Here is a 21217-nt window from a genome sequence, read left to right as displayed (position 1 = left end):
CATAGATGAAACTCTCCCCTCTTGTTGCTATGCATCACCATGATCTTGTGTGTGCGTAGGAATTTTTTTGAAATTACCGCGTTCCCCTACAGTGCCATCTGAGCCAGGTCTATGCATAGATGTTATATGCACGAGTAGAACACAAAGTAGTTGTGGGCGTGGGTATATACATATTGCTTGTCGTCACTAGTTGATTCTTGATTCGGTGATATTGTTGGATGAAGCGGCCCAGACCGAAATTACGCGTACGCTTACGCGAGACTGGTTCTACTGACGTGCTTCGCACACAGGTGGCTGGTGGGTGTCAGTTTCTCCAACTTTAGTTGAATCGGATTCAATGAACAAGGTTCTTTCTGAAGATCAAAAAGCAATCACTATACCGCGTTGTGGTTTTTGATGCATAGGTAAGAATGGTTCTTGCTCAGCCCATAGCAGCCACGTAAAACTTGCAATAACAAAGTAGAGGACGTCTAACTTGTTTATGCAGGGCATGTTGTGATGTGATATGGTCAAGACATGATGCTAAATTTTATTGTATGAGATGATCATGTTTTGTAACACAGTTATCGGCAACCGGCAGGAGCCATATGGTTGTCGCTTTATTGTATGAAATGCAATCGCCATGTAATTGCTTTACTTTATCACTAAACGATAGTGATAGTCATCGAAGCAATAGTTGGCGAGACGACAACGATGCTTCGATGGAGATCAAGGTGTCAAGCCGGTGACGATGGTGATCATGACGGTGCTTTGGAGATGGAGATCAAAGGCACAAGATGATGATGGCCATATCATATCACTTATATTGATTGCATGTGATGTTTATCCTTTATGAATCTTATTTTGCTTAGTTCGGCAGTATCATTATAAGATGTTCTCTCACTAAATTTCAAGGTACAAGTGTTCTCCCTGAGTATGCTCCGTTGCTACAGTTTGTCGTGCCGAGACACCACGTGATGATCGGGTGTGATAAGCTCTACGTTCACATACAACGAGTGCAAGCCAGTTTTGCACACGCAGAATACTCAGGTTAAAATTGACGAGCCTAGCATATGCAGATATGGACTTGAACAATGAGACCAAAAGGTCGAGCGTGAATCATATAGTAGATATGATCAACATAGTGATGTTCACCATTGAAAACTACTCCATCTCACGTGATGATCGGACATGGTTTAGTTGATATGGATCACGTGATCACTTAGAAGATTAGAGAGATGTCTATCTAAATGGGAGTTCTTAAGTAATTTGATTAATTGAACTTTAATTTATCATGAACTTACCACCTGATAGTATTTTGCATGTCTATGTTGTTGTAGATAGATGGCCTGTGTTGTTGTTCTGTTGAATTTTAATGCGTTCCTAGAGAAAGCTAAGTTGAAAGATGATGGTAGAAACTACACGGACTAGGTCCGTAACTTGAGAATTATCCTCATTGCTGCACAGAAGAATTATGTCCTGGAAGCACCGCTAGGTAACTAACCCGCCGCAGGAGCAATGCCAGATGTTGTGAACACCTGGCAGAGCAAAGCTGATGACTACTCGATAGTTCAGTGTGCCATGCTTTACGGCTTAGAACCGGGACTTCAATGATGTTTTGAACGTCATGGAGCATATGAGATGTTCTAGGAGTTGAAGTTAATATTTCAAGCAAATGCCCAGATTGAGAGATATGAAGTCTCCAATAAGTTCTATAGCTGCAAGATGGAGGAGAATAATTTTGTCAGTGAACATATACTCAGAATGTCTGGGTACCACAACCACTTGACTCAGCTGGGAGTTAATCTTCCTGATGAAAGTGTTATTGACAGAGTTCTTCAATCACTGCCACCAAGCTACAAGAGCTTCATGATGAACTATAATATGCAAGGGATGGATAAGATGATTCCTGAGCTCTTCGCAATGCTAAAAGCTGCGGAGGTAGAAATCAAGAAGGAGCATCAAGTGTTGATGGTCAACAAGACCACCAGTTTCAAGAAAAAGGGTAAAGGTAAGAAAGGGAACTTCAAGAAGAATAGCAAGCCAGTTGCTGCTCAAGTGAAGAAACCCAAGTCTGGACCTAAGCCTGAGACTGAGTGCTTCTACTGCAAAGGGACTGGTCACTGGAAGCGGTACTGCCCCAAGTATTTGGCGAAGAAGAAGGATGGCAAAGTGAAAGGTATATTTGATATACATGTTATTGATGTGTACCTTACCAATGCTCGTAGTAGTGCATGGGTATTTGATACTGGTTCAGTTGCTAACATTTGCAACTCGAAACATGGGCTATGGATTAAGCGAAGATTGGCTAAGGACGAGGTGACGATGCGTGTGGGAAATGGTTCCAAAGTCGATGTGATCGCCGCCGGCACGCTACCTCTACATCTACCTTCGGGATTAGTTTTAGACCTAAATAATTGTTACTTCGTGCCAGTGTTAAGTATGAACATTATATCTAGATCTTGTTTGATGCGAGACGGATATTCATTTAAATCAAAGAATAATGATTGTTCTATTTATATGAGTAATATCTTTTATGGTCATGCACCCTTGATGAGTGGTCTATTTTTACTAAATCTTGATAATAGTGATACACATGTTCATAGTATTGAAGCCAAAAGATGCAGAGTTGATAATGATAGTGCAACTTATTTGTGGCACTGCCGTTTGGGTCATATTGGTGTAAAGCGCATGAAGAAACTCCATTCTGATGGACTTCTAGAATCACTTGATTATGAATCACTTGGTACTTGCAAACCGTGCCTCATGGGTAAGATGACTAAAACTCCGTTCTCTGGAACAATGGAGCGAGCAACAGAGTTATTGGAAATCATACATACTGATGTATGTGGTCCAATGAACACTGAAGCTCGTGGCGGATATCGTTATTTTCTCACCTTCACAGATGATTTGAGCAGATATGGGTATATCTACTTAATGAAACATAAGTCTTGAACATTTGAAAAGTTCAGAGAATTTCAGAGTTAAGTGGAAAATCATCGTAACAAGAAAGTCAAGTTTATATGATTTGATCGTGGAGGTGAATATTTGAGTTATGAGTTTGGACTTCATTTGAAACAATGCGGAATAGTTTCACAACTCACGCCACCTGGAACACCACAAAGTAATGGTGTGTCCGAATGTTGTAACCACATTTTATTAGATATGGTGCGATCTATGATGTCTCTCACTAATTTACCGCTATCGTTTTGGGGTTATGCTTTAGAGACGGCTGTGATACGTCTCCATCGTATCTAACTTGCATGATTTGAATGATTTGAATGGAACTAATCCGGACTGACACTGTTTTAGAGACGGCTATGATTTGAATGCTTTAGAGACGGCTGTGATACGTCTCCAAACACTTTTGCCCTTATTTTGGACTCTAACTTGCATGATTTGAATGGAACTAACCCAGACTGACGCTGTTTTCAGCAGAATTATCATGGTGTTATTTATGTGCAGAAACAAAAGTTCTCGGAATGACCTGAAACTTCACGGAACAAATTTTCGGAAATAATAAAAAAAATCCTTGCAAAAGATGAAGGCCAGGGGGCCCACCACCTGTCCACGAGGGTGGGGGCGCGCCCCTACCTCGTAGGCCCCCTGGAGCTCCTCCGACCTCAACTCCAACCCTATATATTTGGTTTCGGGGAGAAAAAAATCAGAGAGAAGGATTCATCACGTTTTATGATACGGAGCCGCCGCCAAACCCTAAAACCTCTCGGGAGGGCTGATTTGGAGTCCATTCGGGGCTCCAGAGAGGGGAATTCGTCGCCATCGTCATCATCAACCATCCTCCATCACCAATTTCATGATGCTCACCGCCATGCATGAGTAATTCCATCATAGGCTTGCTGGACGGTAATGGGTTGGACGGGATCTATCATGTAACTGAGTTAGTTTTGTTAGGGTTTGATCCCTAGTATCCACTATGTTCTGAGATTGATGTTGCTATGACTTTGCTATGATTAATGCTTGTCACTAGGGCCCGAGTGCCATGATTTCAGATCTGAACCTATTATGTTTTCATCAATATATGAGAGTTCATGATCCTATCTTGCAAGTCTATAGTCACCTGTTATGTGCTATGATCCGTTAACCCCGAAGTGACAATAATCGGGATACTTACCAGTGATGACCATAGTTTGAGGAGTTCATGTATTCACTATGTGCTAATGCTTTGTTCCGGTACTCTATTAAAAGAAGGCCTTAATATCCCTTAGTTTCCGTTAGGACCCCGCTGCCACAGGAGGGTAGGACAAAAGGTGTCATGCAAGTTCTTTTCCATAAGCACGTATGACTATATTCGGAATACATGCCTACATTACATTGATGAACTGGAGCTAGTTCTGTGTCACCCTATGTTATGATTGTTACATGATGAACCGCATCCGGCATAATTCTCTATCACCGATCCATTGCCTACGAGCTTTCCTTATATTGTTCTTCGCTTATTTGCTTTTCCGTTGCTATTGCTATCATCACTACAAAATACCAAAAACATTACTCTTGCTACCGTTACCTTTTGCTACCATTACCACTACTATCATATTACTTTGCTACTAATCACTTTGCTGCAGATACTAAGTTCCCAGGTGTGGTTCATTGACAATTCAGCTGCTAATACTTGAGAATATTCTTTGGCTCCCCTTGTGTCGAATCAATAAATTTGGGTTGAATACTCTACCCTCAAAAACTGTTGCGATCCCCTATACTTGTGTGTTATCAATATTCTTTGGCTACCCTACAAATTTGATTATCATTCTTCATGATCAACATTCTTGTTGAAAAAAATATCGCACGTCTTTGCGTTAATTATATAATCTCTTATCTAAATGCCCACTTTCTCAATGCATAGCGCCCAAATGATTATAATCTCAAATTTTAGTATTTGAAAAAAAATATACAGGCAGGCTTCGGCCCGTTGTAGTATGTGTCAAATATACAACCATTTGAATTTTTCTAATCATATTGTTATAGTATAATCTAATCAGAAATTAGAATCACCTTGTTGGACAATGGATTATTTAAAAGGTTAATCACCATTCTCCATACACACATACAAGTACCATTGAATAAAGATCCATTTATGTATCAGCAATAATAGAGAACTATTACTATGAGAAAATCAAGTGTGTTTCACACAAGTGATAAGATGCCAGATGAGAAAATCAAGTATCAACATTTATATATCTCCAGCCAATTGAAGATAATGTCATGCAAACCAAACCATGCCTTCGCTCTTTACAACAAGGATTCCTGCCAAGCAAAGCAGAGAAGTGCAGAATAAGGAATTTTGTTTATAGAGCTATCCTCCAATTCCTAAAACACATATAAAAGTCATGCAGGACACACTTTACATTTTCAGTGTTGGCACTGCAGAAAAAGCATATCATGATTTCCCTATATACTTTCCTGGCGCATATATACGGAACTCCTAACCCAAACTTACCCAAGGAATTGTAGGTTCTTATTAACAAAATTCCATCAGACTATCAGAATGGACAAATGAGGAATTTTTTTATTTAGAGAACCTCACATCAACCATCAGACATGTCCCAATTTTGTGAAAAATAGCAGATCATTAACAAGCTCACAGAACATTGTTTATCAAGCTCCAAATTATGAATGCGAGGGGAGCTCACAGTACATGTTTTCCCCGCTGGTTTTCCAACTGGCCAGTCGTCTGATGGTACCAAACCAATAGCAATACATAATAAGACTTGTTGGTTGATGCAACCAAACTAACTACAATACATCCTAAGCCAAGTCGGTTGATACACCATAAATCGGCTGCAACTCCAAATAAGAAAATGTTCAGACAGAAAAAGACAGCAATGAACTTGAGATCTTGCCTGCACCTTGTCAATCTCCTCCGGGACTTGTTGAAGTCTTTGAGAATTGTAAGCACTTCACGCGGAGGAAAATAACATTCAGGCAAGTCTCCGTCACTAAGGGTGTGTTTGGTTGCAGTCATCAACTGGAATGTCATGGGTCGGACCCGTTTCTAGGCCCCGTTCTGGTGTTTGGCATAGAGCTGGAACGGTAACCGACTAGTTCCCACGAACCAAATATTCCTCTCAGATGCGGAACACGCTCATACTTCCAACTCGAGCGGACCACATGAAACCGGTCGTTCTCCTCGCACTCCCGCAACTCTATCGCCTCTCCCTCTCTCGACACGAGTGGCAGCGGGTAGCAATAGGCGGCGTTGGAGGGAGGAGAGCAACGGCGGGCACCGAGAGATGGCGCTGGATGGAGGCGAGCACGGCGGGCACCGAAAGACGGCGCTGGATGGAGGCGAGCGACGACGGGCACCAAGAGACGGCGGCTAATGGAGGAGGGCAGCGGCGTAGATTTGTACCAGAGTGCACGAGCAGCTCCTGCATGGCCTCATGCATCACGAGACGGCCGCGCTGGATGGCCGCGAGCGACGGCGTTGATCTGTAGTATGCGCAGCTGTGCGGCCTTGTGCACCGCTCGGCGTGGTCTTCGCGCCCAGGTGTCTCCAGTCCTGTGCCGGCGCCCAGCGAGCCCAACCAGTGCGCCGACGATTGGGGCTAAGGCCTGTACTGTTGAGCTCCCCATCCAATTCAGTCTTTGTCTTGCCGAGATCAACCATTTGACTGAAACCAGCTGTATTTGGTGTTCTGAAATCTGATTCAGTGTATGCACCGCTCTTTTCTAATTCAGCTTAATCTTGCCCATATGTGTGTGCCAATGCATCCGATGGTTTTTGATTGACTGAAATCCAGTTCAAAGTTCAATATATTCTACATAATCACAAGCAGACAAGTGTAGGGATGAACAAATCCATTTCATCAGATATCTGAAACCAAACACTAAAACATAACCATTCCATTCCTTAGATTTGCATATACCGAACACAAGGATGGAACCGACCCATTCTACTAGAACGGAACCATGACATTCCATTCCACTTCGTTCCCTAACCAAACGCACCCTAAATCAGTGCATCCACCAAGTATAAAAAAAGGTTCCCAACTCACCTCCACGGCAAACTCAAAGGAAATAATGGATTTACACAGCTTTAAAGTAGGCTTTTCTGAAAACAAACTCAAAATTGAATTAGACCACAATTTACAAAATTAAGGTAACTGGGAGAAAGATATGACAAAATTCCTGAAATTCTCATAACATTTGTATTGTGAATGACAATAGAAAAAAGAAAAGAAGATCTGAATAACATTAATTGGAAGGATAGAACAACATTTGCTTCAAATGAAATAAGCTAGTTGAGGCTGCAAGAACAACATAGAAGCTAGCATGGCTCTAGCAACTACTAAAGTACATTTTAGGCAAGCACGCCTGACCAGCTACAGACCATTTAGTCGCTAGTGCTAAAAGAGATATACCTCAGAAACGCAGACCCGCACGTATCCTTGTGTTCTTGGCTATTCGTGTACCTGCCCTTTGTCCAGATGGTCTTCTTCATGTTGCACGGTCCAGCGCACTCGGGGCTCGCTGGCGCGTTTGCCATTAGCTGCTGATCCTCCTAAACCACACCTCCAACCATTATAAAAGAACAAAATGATCCAAGCTCGACGAAAATATGAATTGGTTTGTTACAAATTATGTGAAAATGCACATGCACCAAATCATGAAGAAAGTGAAAGGCAATTGAAAATGCAAAGACTCAGTATCACACATCAATTCAACATGAGTACACACGCATAGTTCATATGATGGACATGAGAATAACTATACACAGAATCCAGCTTCTAATTTTGAACTAAAACGCTAAATTGGAATGTATGAACGGAACGGGAATTCCAGCTGGAACCTTCATAATTTAGAATGTGGCGGTTGGGTGTAGGAAGAGCTAAAACAATTGATATATCCAACAGAAAGTATTGATTGGCATATTTCATGCTTTCTAATTATTTTTCTTGCCCTATCCATGGGTGTGCTGATTGGGCAAATCATAACATACAAGAATCCAATACAGGCCAACGTTCAAAGAAGCATGTACTAATTTAGCTTGTAGAAATTCAGAAAAACATGTGTTGAAGAAGCTAGCTCACGAGAAAGCATGCCGCTAGGTGGCAAGGGGCTTCAACGTGGCGGTGGCGGTGGTCAAGCAGAGGAGTGGAGGGCAGAGCGGCAGCCCACACTCACGTACATGGGTATTTCTTGTGCTTGAAGACCATGTTGCCTCATCAAGTTTACAGACTCATGGCAAAGAAGCATCTGTATGACCTTTATATCTCGAACCTGCACAAGAAAGGTTAATATGCAAATTTCTGCCATATTTCTTTGTTGGGTTCTAAATCTGACATTGACAGACAACATAAGGTTAATAGGCTCACATATCCTTGCTAGGGAAGAAGTGGTACCATACAGGAATAGTAGGAAATAAGTTAGAGAACACTAATAGACTAAGAGTACATATAGCTTGCACATGCATGGACTCACACTCAGCATCAAGGAATAAGATAGCACATAACTGCATGACGAACAAATCAGCCATGCCCATCTACTTCCCTCATTGCTTGCAGGAAATGTCATGTCAAATCCATTCAATGAACACATAACTGAATTGTGCAAATTCAAGTGAAGTGAAAAACACAAACTTCCAGGTTTATCAATTCACTAAGTTGGCAGGCATTATAAGTCTCACACCGCCCTAAACAATTTACTAAGCACGTACATTATAGCTTCAATGCATTGGACAGAAAAACAAATTACCTTCTTCGCTGCGACGCTGCATTTAAGTCTCACGCCCACTCATGGCGACAGAAAAAAAACACAATAATTTAAGCAAAAGAGAGTGAGGGAGAGAACCTTGTAAGAAGCGGACGCCGGCGTCGAGGAGCTGCTGGGACCAAGCGGAGGAATCGCGCAGGTCGAGCTGTCGAGGGAGCAGACCTCCAGGGCGCCGCGGCGGATCAGCTCCAGGCATAGCGCGGCACCGACGAAGCCCTGCCCGACAGTCACCGCGAACCGCACGCCCTCAATCCCCTCGTTCTCGCTCAGATGCATCTCGGCTGCAGCTTTGGGTGTGGGGCTATGGGGCGGCGTGGCGGATCATAGCCACCGCAGCGGGGCTTGGCCGGCGATGCGGCGTGGCCGTGGAGGTGAAGAGGGAAATAGGGGAGAGATGGCGTCCATCGCGCGGGGCGGCGTCAGAGGGTAGGAGGCGTCTATGGGGAGAGGGGAGCACAGCGGTGGGGAAGGAAGGCGGGGGCGCAATTGGGCAGTGGATAATTTGTTGGGTTCAGATGCTTTTAGCAGCGTGATGTGCGGAGGGGTAGGACGTGCGCGGAGTAGTCTGCCTGGCAGAACATTTAATTTGGAGCGTTAGTTTGTGTGACAGACCTGGGATGTAATATGGATTGTTGGATATAATTTAGTTTGATTGATCTAACGTCTCTGGTACTTCTGTGTACATTTTGTTGTGTGGCTTTAAAGGGAGTTATGTTTGCTTTTTTAATAGTAGTATACATAACTGTGGGAGAATTTATAGAGATATAACACAAGCTACCACAGGGAGCATTCACTTTCCTGCTATACATTATTTTGCTCTCTTCATAGGTAGATGCATTAATTATAAAGATGAGGCATGTCACATATGTGTCCCTGACCTCAGTATTCTTAGAAGTGCTGTGTTAGGAGACAAATCTTATAATTTGAAAACTATTGTTGCACGTAGGTTGCATCTTAATAGGTTTAATGAAGATTTCTTTGGTGGAATTTATGCAATCCGCATAGCTAATTTTATTGGTATAGCCATACGTGAAGATGATATTGAATTACCTCGTGCTTACCTAGACTTTAATGCTATGGTTCACCACCAGTTTGTCGAGAGGAATGAATCATCTCTCCAGTATCGTTTAATTTTTAACAGACGCCGTGTTGTCCATATTACTCTCCTTGCTCCTGCCTTCTTTGATTATCAGGCAAAAGAAAGATATGTTATTATCAGAGAGGAGGCAGATGAGTACGAGAGAAGGGCGGAGGCCGCTCATCGCCACGCTGCAGCTTAGGAGGCGATAGCCGCTGCATCTCAGCACGACCCCAACTATTATTATGGATATCCGCCAGGCCAATCGTGGCCATAGACCAACTTAGGCCAAAAGCCTAAGCTTGGGAGAGTACGTATTTCCCACCGACATTACATTCATGTTCACACACTCATTGCTAGATGTCGGTGCTCATACTTTTTCATTGTATCATCCATGCTAGTTTATTTCTTTTTTATGCTTTCTTCTTATGTGTTTAATAAACCTTAAGAAAAACCAAAAAAATTAGTTGTAGATTTTTAGTTAATTTTAATTTCCATGCTTGTAGTAGTAATTAAAAAGAAAACCCAAAAATATTTCCTGTTCTTCTTTTATTTGTTGGGAGCTCTCCCATGTAAATAGTTTTATTTCTTTCTTTTCTTTGGGGGTCGATAGAAGAAGACCATGATTAAATTATTGAAGTGGCTCTTATATGCATTATTGTTGATCTGACAAAAGAGCCCATATTGCCTTGTATTCTCCTGTTTATTTAATGCTTGTAGATTCCAGCTTAGTCCAATGCACGTGCACTATTATTATTATTATCCACGTCGTTCGGGCGTGCAAGTGAAAGGCAATAATGATGATTATATGATGAACTTATTGAGACGAGAAAAGCTGGTATGAACTCGACCTCTCTTGCTTTTGTCAATATGATTAGTTCATCGTTCCTGATTCAGCCTATTATGAATAAACATGTTTGTAGTGACAACTAGATATCATAGTTCTCGTGCCATGCTTGATTAGCTAGGAGCTTATAATGTTTTACCTTGCGTACCAACATGCTATTAAAATGGTTGTGATGTGGTATGATAGGGTGGTATCCTCCTCTAAATGATTTAAGTGACTTGACTTGGCGCATGTTCACGCATGTAGTTGAAACAAAATCAACATAGCCTTCACGATATTTATGTTCATGGTGGATTATATCCTACTCGTGCTTGCATTCGGTGTTGATTAATTTTAATGCATGTTCATGACTGTTGTCGCTCTCTAGCTGGTCGCTTCCCAGTCTTTTGTTAGCCTTCACCTGTACTAAGCAGGAATACTGCTTGTGCATCCAACTATATAAACCCCAAAATTATTCCATATGAGTCCACCATACCTACCTATATACGGTATCTACCTGCCGTTCCAAGTAAATTTGCATGTGCCAAACTCTAAACCTTCAAATAAATATCATGTTTTGTATGCTCGAATAGCTCATGTACCAACTAGGGTTGTCCGTATCTTTCATGTTAGGCGGGTTATTCTCAAGAGGAGTGGACTCCGCTCCTCACTCATGAGATAAATGGCTGGTCACCGGGATGCCCAGTCCCATGCTTTATGCAAACTAAATCAAAATAATTGCAAACAAAACTCCCCCTGGGACTCCTGTTAGTTGGAGGCACTCGTTGTTTTGAGCAAGCCATGGATTGATGCTTGTGGTGGAAGAGGGAGTATAAACTTTACCATTCTGTTTGGGAACTGCCTATAATGTGTGTAGCATGGAAGATATCGCCATCTCTTGGTTGTTATGTTGACGATGAAAGTATACCGCTCAAAATATTATTCACCTCTGTTTCAAAACCGAGCTCTGGCACCTCTACAAATCCCTGCTTCCCTCTGCGAAGGGCCTATCTATTTACTTTTATGCCGAGTCATCATCCTCTTATTAAAAAGCACCAGTTGGAGAGCACCGCTGTCATTTACATTCATTACTGTTAGTTTACATTGAGTATGACTTGACTGGATCTCTTTTACCATGAATTACAATGTCTAGTCAATCCTTGATTTTTAAAGGTGCTCTGCATTTATGTTTTGCGGTCTCAGAAAGGGCTAGCGAAATACCATCTTGTTATATCATATTATGACTATTTTGAGAAAGTGTTGTCATCCGAGATTTATTATTATTGCTCGCTAGTTGATTATGCCATTGATATGAGTAAACTTGAGACCTAAGCGTTATTGTGAATGTGGTTAGATAATCTTTGCTGAAAACTTGAATGCTAGCTTTACATATTTACAACAACAAGAGCAAACAGAGTTTGTAAAAGTTTTTCTTTATCACTTTCAGTTTATCAACTGAATTGCTTGAGGACAAACAAAGGTTTAAGCTTGGGGGAGTTGATATGTCTCCATCATATCTACTTTTCCAAATACTTTTGCCCTTATTTTGGACTATAACTTGCATGATTTGAATGGAACTAACCCGGACTGACGCTGTATTCAGCAGAATTATCATGGTGTTATTTATGTGCAGAAACAAAAGTTCTCAAAATGACCTGAAACTTCACGGAACAACTTTTTGGAAATAATAAAAAAATCCTTGCAAAAGATGAAGGCCATGGGGCCCACCACTTGTACACGAGGGTGGGGGCGCGCCCCTACCTCGTGGCCCCCGTGGAGCTCCTCCGACCTCAACTCCAACTCTATATATTTGGTTTCGGGGAGAAAAAAAATCAAAGAGAAGGATTCATCGCGTTTTACGATACGGAGCCGCTGCAAACCCTAAAACCTCTCGGGAGGGCTGATCTAGAGTCCGTTCAGGGCTCCGGAGAGGGGAATCTGTCGCCATCGTCATCATCAACCATCCTCCATCACCAATTTCATAATGCTCACCGCCGTGCGTGAGTAATTCTATCGTAGGCTAGCTGGACGGTGATGGGTTGGATGGGATCTATCATGTAATCGAGTTAGTTTTGTTAGGGTTTGATCCCTAGTATCCACTATGTTATGAGATTGATGTTGTTATGACTTTGCTATGCTTAATGCTTGTCACTAGGGCCCGAGTGCCATGATTTCAGATCTGAACCTATTATGTTTTCATCAATATATGCGAGTTCTTGATCCTATCTTGCAAGTCTATAGTCACCTATTATGTGTTATGATCCGTTAGCCCCGAAGTGACAATAATGGGGATACTTACCGGTGATGACCATTGTTTGAGGAGTTCATGTATTCACTATGTGTTAATGCTTTGTTCCGGTACTCTATTAAAAGGAGGCCTTAATATCCCTTAGTTTCCGTTAGGACCCCGCTGCCACGGGAGGGTAGGACAAAAGATGTGATGGAAGTTCTTTTCCATAAGCATGTATGACTATATTCGGAATACATGCCTACATTACATTGATGAACTAGAGCTAGTTCTGTGTCACCCTATGTTATGATTGTTACATGATGAACCGCATCTGGCATAATTCTCTATCACCGATCCATTGCCTACGAGCTTTCCATATATTGTTCTTCGCTTATTTACTTTTCCGTTACTATTGCTATCATCACTACAAAATACCAAAAACATTACTCTTGCTACTGTTATCTTTTGCTACCGTTACCACTACTATCATATTACTTTTCTACTAAACACTTTTCTGCAGATACTAAGTTTCCAGGTGTGGTTGAATTGACAACTCAGCTGCTAATACTTGAGAATATTCTTTGGCTCCCCTTGTGTCGAATAAATAAATTTGGGTTGAATACTCTATCATCAAAAACGGTTGCGATCCCCTATACTTGTGGGTTATCAGGCTGCATTCACATTAAATAGGGCACCATCTAAATCTGTTGAGACGACACCTTATGAAATATGGTTTGGCAAGAAACCCAAGTTGTCGTTTCTTAAAGTTTGGGGCTGCGATACTTATGTGAATAAGCTTCAACCTGATAAGCTCAAACCCAAATCGGAGAAATGTGTTTTCATAGGATACCCAAAGGAGATTGTTGGGTACACCTTCTGTCACAGATCCGAAGGTAAAATATTCGTTGCTAAGAATGGATCCTTTCTAGAGAAGGAGTTTTTCTCGAAAGAAGTGAGTGGGAGGAAAGTAGAACTTGATGAGGTAATTGTACCTGCTCCCTTATTGGAAAGTAGTTCATCACTGAAATCAGTTGCAGTGATTCCTACACCAGTAAGTGAGGAAGCTTATGATGATGATCATGAAACTTCTGATCAAGTTACTACCAAACCTCGTAGGTCAACCAGAGTAAGATCCGCACCAAAGTGGTACGGGAATCCTGTTCTGGAGGTCATGTTACTTGACCATGACAAACCTACGAACTATGAGGAAGCGATGATGAGCCCAGATTTCGCAAAATGGCTTGAGGCCATGAAATCTGAGATGGGATCCATGTATGAGAACAAAGTGTGGACTTTGGTTGACTTGCCCGATGATCGGCAGGCCATAGAGAATAAATGGATATTCAAGAAGAAGACTGACGCTTACGGTAATGTTACTATCTATAAAGCTCGACTTGTTGCAAAAGGTATTCAACAAGTTCAAGCAGTTGACTACGATGAGACCTCCTCACCCGTAGCGATGCTTAAGTCCGTCTGAATCATGTTAGCAATTGCCGCATTTTATGATTATGAAATTTGGCAAATGGATGTCAAAACTGCATTCCTTAATGGATATCTTAAGGAAGAGTTGTATATGATGCAATCAGAAGGTTTTGTCGATCCAAAAGGTGCTAACAAAGTGTGCAAGTTCCAGCGATCCATATATGGACTGGTGCAAGTCTCTCGGAGTTGGAATATACGCTTTGATAGTGTGATCAAAGCATATGGTTTTATACAGACTTTTGGAGAAGTCTGTATTTACAAGAAAGTGAGTGGGAGCTCCGTAGCATTTCTGATATTATATGTAGATGACATATTGTTGATCGGAAATGATATTGAATTTCTGAATAGCATAAAAGGATACTTGAATAAGAATTTTTCAATGAAAGACCTTGGTGAAGTTGCTTATATATTGGGCATCAAGATCTATAGAAATAGATCAAGACGCTTAATTGGACTTTCACAAAGCACATACCTTGATAAAGTTTTGAAGAAGTTCAAAATGGATAAGGCAAAGAAAGGGTTCTTGCTTGTATTACAAGGTGTGAAGTTGAGTCAGACTCAACGCCCGACCACTGCAGAAGATAGAGAGAAAATGGAAGGTGTTTCCTATGCTTCAGCCATAGGCTCTATCATGTACGCAATGCCTTGTACCAGACCTGATGTGTGCCTTGCTATCAGTTTAGCAGGGCGGTATCAAAGTAATCCAGGAGTGGATCACTGGACAGCGGTCAAGAACTGTAACGCCCTCAATGCGGCTATAGCTCCCACGTGTCGAGGCACGACTTAGAGACATAACCGCATTGAAAGCAATGTCGCAAGTCAGGCAATCATTACAACATCCCATGTAATACATAAAAAAAGGGGGAGATAACATAGTTGGCTTACACTCGCCACGTCACATCAGAGTACATAAATAACATCCATCAAGCAAACACTCATGGCCCGACTACGGCGCCAAAATAGAAAAGAACCCAACATGCGACAAGGCCCTGAATCAAACCCCAACTAGGCACCACTACTGATCATCGGGAAAGGAAACATAACAACGCTGAGAGTCCTCGTCGAACTCCCACTTGAGCTCGTACTCGTCACCTGGAGCAGAATCACCTGGACCTGCATCTGGAATTATAATATTTGTGAGCCACAGGGACTCAGCAATCTCGCACCCTCTCGATCAAGACTATTTAAGTTTATAGGAATGGATGAGGCAAATATATGTGGAGCTGCAGCAAGCGACTAGCATATATGGTGGCTATCTTATACGCAAAAGAGAGCGAGAAGAGAAGGCAAGCGCGAGCGAGAAGCTAGAAGGAACAACCTGTGCAAACATAACTCCAACACCGTGTGCACTTCCCGGACTCCGCCGAGAAGAGGCCATCACGGCAACACACACGGTTGATTCATTTTAATTAATTAAGGTTTAAGTTATCTACAACTGGACATTAACAAATTCCCATCTGCCCATAACCGCGGGCACGGCTTTCGAAAGTTCAATCCCTGCAGGGGGTCCCAACTTAGCCCATGACAAGCTCTCACGGTCAACGAAGGAATAGACCTCCACCCGAGTCACACCGATCAGACTCGGTAACCCGGTACAACAAGACAGTTCGACAGGTTAAAACAAGACCAGCAACACCGCCCGAATGTGCCGACAAATCCCGATAGGAGCTGCACATATCTCTTTCTCAGGGCACACTCAGATGAGACATCCTACGAGTAAAACCAACCCTCAAGTTGCCCCGAGGTGGCCCCGTAGTCTACTCGGTCGGACCAACACTCAGAGGGAGCACTGGCCCGTGGGGGGCTAAAATAAGATGACCCTTGAGTCTGCAGAACCCAAGGGAAAGAAAAGGGTAGGTGGAAAATGGTAAAACCAATGTTGGGCATTGTTGGAAAAGATTTAATCAAGGCGAAATATCAAGGGGTTCCCATTATAACCCAACCACGTAAGGAACGCAAAATCCGGGAACATAACACCGATATGACGGAAACTAGGGCGGCAAGAGTGGAACAAAACACTAGGCGAGAGGCCGAGCCTTCCACCCTTTACCAAGTATATAGATGCATTAAGATAACATAGCAACATAATGATATCCCAACAAGTAAATAAATGTTCCAATAAGGAACGGCTCCAATCTTCACCTGCAACTAACAACGCTATAAGAGGGGCTGAGCAAAGCGGTAACATAGCCAATCAACGGTTTGCTAGGACATGGTGGGTTAGGGGTTTGGCATGGCAATTGGGAGGCTGACAAGCAAAAGGTAGGCATTGTAGCATTGGCAAAGCAAGAGCGAGCAAACTAGCATAGCAAAGATAGTAGTGATTTCGAGGGTATGATCATCTTGCCTGCACAGTTGTCAAAGTTGACTGGATCCTCACAAGCAAGCTCAACGGGCTCCTCGGTAGCGAACTCGTCTCCCAGCTCTACCCAAACAAGACAAACAAGCAACAAGGATACAATCAACCACGTGCAAGACCAAGCAATATGATGAAATGATGATATGCTATGCGGGATGCGATGCGGGATGCAAAATGCAAGATATGACAGGAAATGCCTGAACCTGGCCTCAACTTGGAATTCCAAGGGTGCCACTGGATAGAGGGGATGAAATCTCTTGAAAACGATATAAAGATCATTGGAATCGGAGCTACGGTTTGGAAATGGCAAGCGTTTTAAGATATGACACCGGTCTGCGATTTACAGCAAGTAGGCATATAAATGCAACAAAATGAATATGCTACAGCCACCAAACATGAAAACAAAATCCATGGCAGTGATTTACACAAGATGCTTAACAAAACACTAGCACTGAGCCATAGGCAAATTCATCCATTAAGAGGTTCAAACAAGCATGGCAAAAATGAATATGCAAAACAGATTCCAGACTTAGTGAAATTAACACTAGCCTGAAATTTCAGATCACGAAGTCCTCTTCAGAGCAGCAAAACAACATGATACAAAACCTGAACATGAAAAGTAAGAACATGGCATGGAGCTACTCAACAAGCTTAACAAAACACCCAAAGTGACCTGGGGCCAAAAGGGTTCACAAAATACTCTACCGAGCACACGAACATAGCTCAAACACAATCAGTTTTCAGACTTCGTGAAAACGGAGACATGCTGAAATATAACTCACGAAGGCATGTAAACGAGCTCGATGCACTCACTACGGTGCAAGTCATGGCAAGAAAAGCATATAACCAGCAAGAAGGCACAATATGCTAGCTACACATGGCAAGAACAAAGGCATAGCATGCATGGAACACTAACGGTAGCATCGGCAAAATCGCAAACAAGTTGACGATCTGCCCAGATTAACAACGAAGCAAAAGTTGAGCTCGATTGAGTCAACCTAGAGCACTCCATATATGCAAACAAAGACATGGATGGATAGAGCATAACATAAATATCAAAACTCCCTTACTGATCATCCTCAAAAGAGGCACGGATCACTAGGAAACAAGCTGGACATATGGCATCATGAACTAAAATATCCCAGACTTTGTGAAAATCACTAAGTCTCTGAAATCAGCAATCTCAGGTACCTCTCTTCGCAAGCTTGCACAAGATAACACACACATCCTAAAAATGCATGGGTGGCACCTCTGGAAAGAAGACAAAATGCTTAACGATTCATCCCAAAGGGGCACAGGCATATCATGCACGAATTAAACATGGCAAAAATGACAAAAGTGCATGATGAACTAACGGATCTGCAATTTAACTCATGAAGCCTCCTTCTAACAGCATTTTGGGCAACAAGATGACATCAAATGCAAATGATGCAATGGAATGAAATGATGTACATGTCGAGGCGAAGATTTTGATATATCATATGCCCAAAACGGAGCTACGGTTGCGGAGATACAAGCAGTCAAAGGTAGCATGAAAATTAGGGTTTCGGGGGAGAGGGGTCAACCCAGATCTAGATCCAGCGGCACGGATTACGAGGCGGCCGGGGCACTGTAGCGGCACGGCTGCCGAGGTTCGCCGGAAATGGTGGGGACGGCGGCCGGAGCGGCGGGGAAGGCCGGGCCCGGAGGAGAGGACGGCGGCCGGAGGTGGAGCGGCGTCCTGCGGCGGCGCGGGCCACCGGAGGAGGTCGAGGCGGCGGGGCCCGGCGCGGTGGCGCCGGCCGGCGACGGCGGCAGCGCGCGGCCGGGGACGGGCGGCGGCGGGGCGCCGGCGACGAGGAAGAAAGGCGGCGGGGCGCTGGCGCGAGGCGGCGGGGGAGATGGGCCACGGGGGCCGGGCGCGGGCCAGGCGGGCCGGCGGCGATGCGGTCCCGCCCCGGGGACAGGTGGCGGCGAATGGTTGGCTGGCGGCGGTGGGGCGGACGGTGTCCGGTCGGATCCGGACACGTCCGTCGGTGAGGGGGGGGGGTTGATCTGCTTTTTTTTAAGGAGGAGGACGGGGAGGAAGACGAGATCCGAAAATGGGGGCCTTTAAATAGGCATAAGTGGAGCTAGGAGAGTCCAAATGAGGTGCGGTTTTCGCCCACGCGATCGTGATCGAACGCTCTAGGACATGGAGCAGAGTTTGGTGGGTTTTGAGACAAATTTGGAGGGTGTTAGGCTGCAACACACACAAGGCCTTTTCGGTCCCTCGGTTAACCGTTGGAGTATCAAACGAAGTCCAAATGATACGAAACTTGACAGGCGGTCTACCTGTAGTAACCCAAGGCCGCATGGCAAGTCTCGGTCCAATCCTGAAATGTTTGAACCCCACACACGAAAGAAAGCTAGAAATGGCCACCGGAGGAGAACGAAGCGCCGGAATGCAAAACGGACAACGGGGAAAATGCTTGAATGCATGAGATGAACATGTATGCAAATGCAATGCACGTGATGACATGATAAGAGATGCACGAAAAAGAAAAACAACACACGGAGACAAAGACCCGAACCCGAGAAATAAATATAACTTAGCGCCGGAGACGGCAAGAGTTGGATACAAATATGGAAAGTATATCTGGGGCGTTACAACACTCCACCACTACGAAAAGATCTCGTCCCGAGATCTAGGACTGAAAGAACTCCGGGTACTCAGAACGGAGGTGATCCTCGCGTTCCCAGGTAGCTTCACGGTCGGAATGGTGAGACCACTTGACTTTGAGAAATTTGATTGACTTGTTGCGAGTCTTGCGTTCAGTCTCTTCAAGAATAGCAACTGGGTGCTCACGATAAGAGAGATCTTCTTGGAGCTCAATGTCCTCGAAGTTGACGGTGCGGTCAGGAGTCTTGAAGCACTTTCGAAGCTGAGAGACATGGAACACATCATGAACATTTGCAAAGTTTGAAGGAAGCTCGAGTTGATAGGCGAGGTCGCCTCTCTTGCTGACAATCTTGAAAGGTCCCACGTATCTAGGGGCAAGCTTCCCTTTGATACCGAAGCGACGAGTACTTTTCATAGGAGAGACACAGAGGTAAACATGATCTCCGATCTCGAAAGCCAAATCACGGTGCTTACTATCATAGTAGCTCTTCTGGCGGGATTGGGCTGCTTTGAGGTTATCACGAATGACTTTGCACATTTCTTCTGCTTCCGTGATTAAGTCATTACCCAGCAGCTGACGTTCACCGGTTTCAGACCAGTTGAGAGGGGTACGACACTTCCTGCCATACAGAATTTCAAAAGGGGCCTTACCCGAACTTGCTTGAAAACTGTTGTTATAGGAGAATTCAGCATAAGGAAGACAGTCCTCCCACTTCATGCCGAAAGAAATCACACAAGTCCTGAGCATGTCTTCGAGAATCTGGTTGACACGCTCGACTTGACCGCTCGTTTGAGGATGGAAAGCAGTGTTGAAGCGGATGCTGGTGCCCATGGCCTTCTGAAAAGAATCCCAAAACTTAGAGGTAAAGATGCTGCCACGGTCTGAAGAGATCACTTGAGGAATACCGTGCAGAGAGACAATGCGAGAGGTATAGAGTTCCGCCAATTGAGCTGCAGTGATCGACTCTTTGATAGGCAGAAAGTGAGCGACTTTGGTGAGCTTGTCGATGACAACGAATATAGCATCATTGCCACGCTTGGACTTTGGAAACCCAGTCACGAAGTCCATTTCAATGTGGTCAAACTTCCATTCTGGAATGGCAAGAGGTTGGAGGAGACCTGCTGGCCTTTGGTGTTCTGCCTTCACTCTTCTGCAGACATCACACTCGTTCACGAATTGAGCGATCTCGCGCTTCATTCGAGTCCACCAATAAGCTTGCTTGAGGTCCTGATACATCTTCGTGCTCCCAGGGTGGATGGAGAGGAGAGAATTATGAGCCTCGTTCATGATCACTTTACGAAGTTCACCTTTGGGCACAACAATTCGATCCTCAAAGAAGAGAGTGTCCTTGTCATCAAGTCGGTAACACTTGTACTTGGACTGACTCTTTGCAATACCAATCTTCACCTTTTTCACCATAGCATCAAGAAGCTGGGCTTGGCGAATCTGGTCTTCCAAGGTAGGAGAGACTTGAAGGTTGGCGAGGAAACCTTGAGGAACAATTTGCAGATTAAGCTTGCGGAAAGCTTCACAGAGCTCAGGTTGATAAGGCTTGAGAATCAGACTGTTGCAGTAGGCCTTTCTGCTCAAAGCGTCAGCAATCACATTGGCCTTGCCTGGAGTATACTCAATACTCGAATTATACTCTTGAATCATTTCGACCCATCGAGTTTGCCTTAGGTTGAGATTAGGCTGAGTGAAGATGTACTTGAGACTCTTGTGATCGGTGAAAATGTCCACTTTTCTTCCCAATAGAAGATGTCTCCAAGTCAAAAGAGCGTGCACAACTGCCGCCAACTCGAGATCATGAGTGGGGTAGTTCTTCTCATTAGGCTTCAACTGGCGAGAGGTATAAGCAACAACTTTCTTCTCTTGCATCAAAACTGCACCG

At 43.7% G+C, this 21217-nt stretch overlaps 1 protein-coding gene across 5 annotated transcripts; it reads right to left on the bottom strand.

Moving 5' to 3' along the window:
* Positions 1-4990: 4990 nt before the first annotated feature.
* LOC125551676 (uncharacterized) lies at positions 4991-9218 on the bottom strand. 5 transcript variants are annotated; one of them, XR_015600836.1, is made up of 4 exons: positions 8788-9218; positions 8126-8217; positions 7359-7498; positions 4991-5241 (listed from the first exon to the last, which is right to left on the bottom strand). XR_015600836.1 is itself a non-coding variant. In XM_048714955.2 (3 exons), the coding sequence occupies exons 1-3, from the start codon at positions 8983-8985 to the stop codon at positions 5154-5156; spliced, it is 426 nt and encodes a 141-aa protein (XP_048570912.1). In that variant the 5' UTR covers positions 8986-9218; the 3' UTR covers positions 4991-5153. The 5 variants fall into 5 exon arrangements, 2 of the variants coding, with proteins under 2 accessions (XP_048570912.1, XP_048570913.1); XM_048714955.2 differs by lacking the exon at positions 8126-8217; XM_048714956.2 differs by lacking the exons at positions 4991-5241; positions 8126-8217 and adding an exon at positions 5248-6755.
* Positions 9219-21217: the final 11999 nt, after the last annotated feature.

Source organism: Triticum urartu, chromosome 4A (genome assembly GCF_056163025.1).
Source record: "Triticum urartu cultivar PI428250 chromosome 4A, HENAU_Tu73, whole genome shotgun sequence".
In the NCBI taxonomy this organism is placed as follows: Eukaryota; Viridiplantae; Streptophyta; class Magnoliopsida; order Poales; family Poaceae; genus Triticum; species Triticum urartu.
This window is presented reverse-complemented; position numbering and strand designations above follow the sequence as displayed.

What these genes read in the sequence shown, in the direction of transcription:
- LOC125551676 (XM_048714955.2), bottom strand. Translation starts at nt 8,985, where the DNA reads ATGCATCTGAGCGAGAACGAGGGGATTGAGGGCGTGCGGTTCGCGGTG. An exon ending in CGGCGTCCGCTTCTTACAAG is followed by an intron (nt 7,499 to 8,787) that starts GTTCTCTCCCTC and finishes GGTGTGGTTTAG; the next exon opens with GAGGATCAGCAGCTAATGGC. An exon ending in TGCGGGTCTGCGTTTCTGAG is followed by an intron (nt 5,242 to 7,358) that starts GTATATCTCTTT and finishes TTTGCTTGGCAG; the next exon opens with GAATCCTTGTTGTAAAGAGC.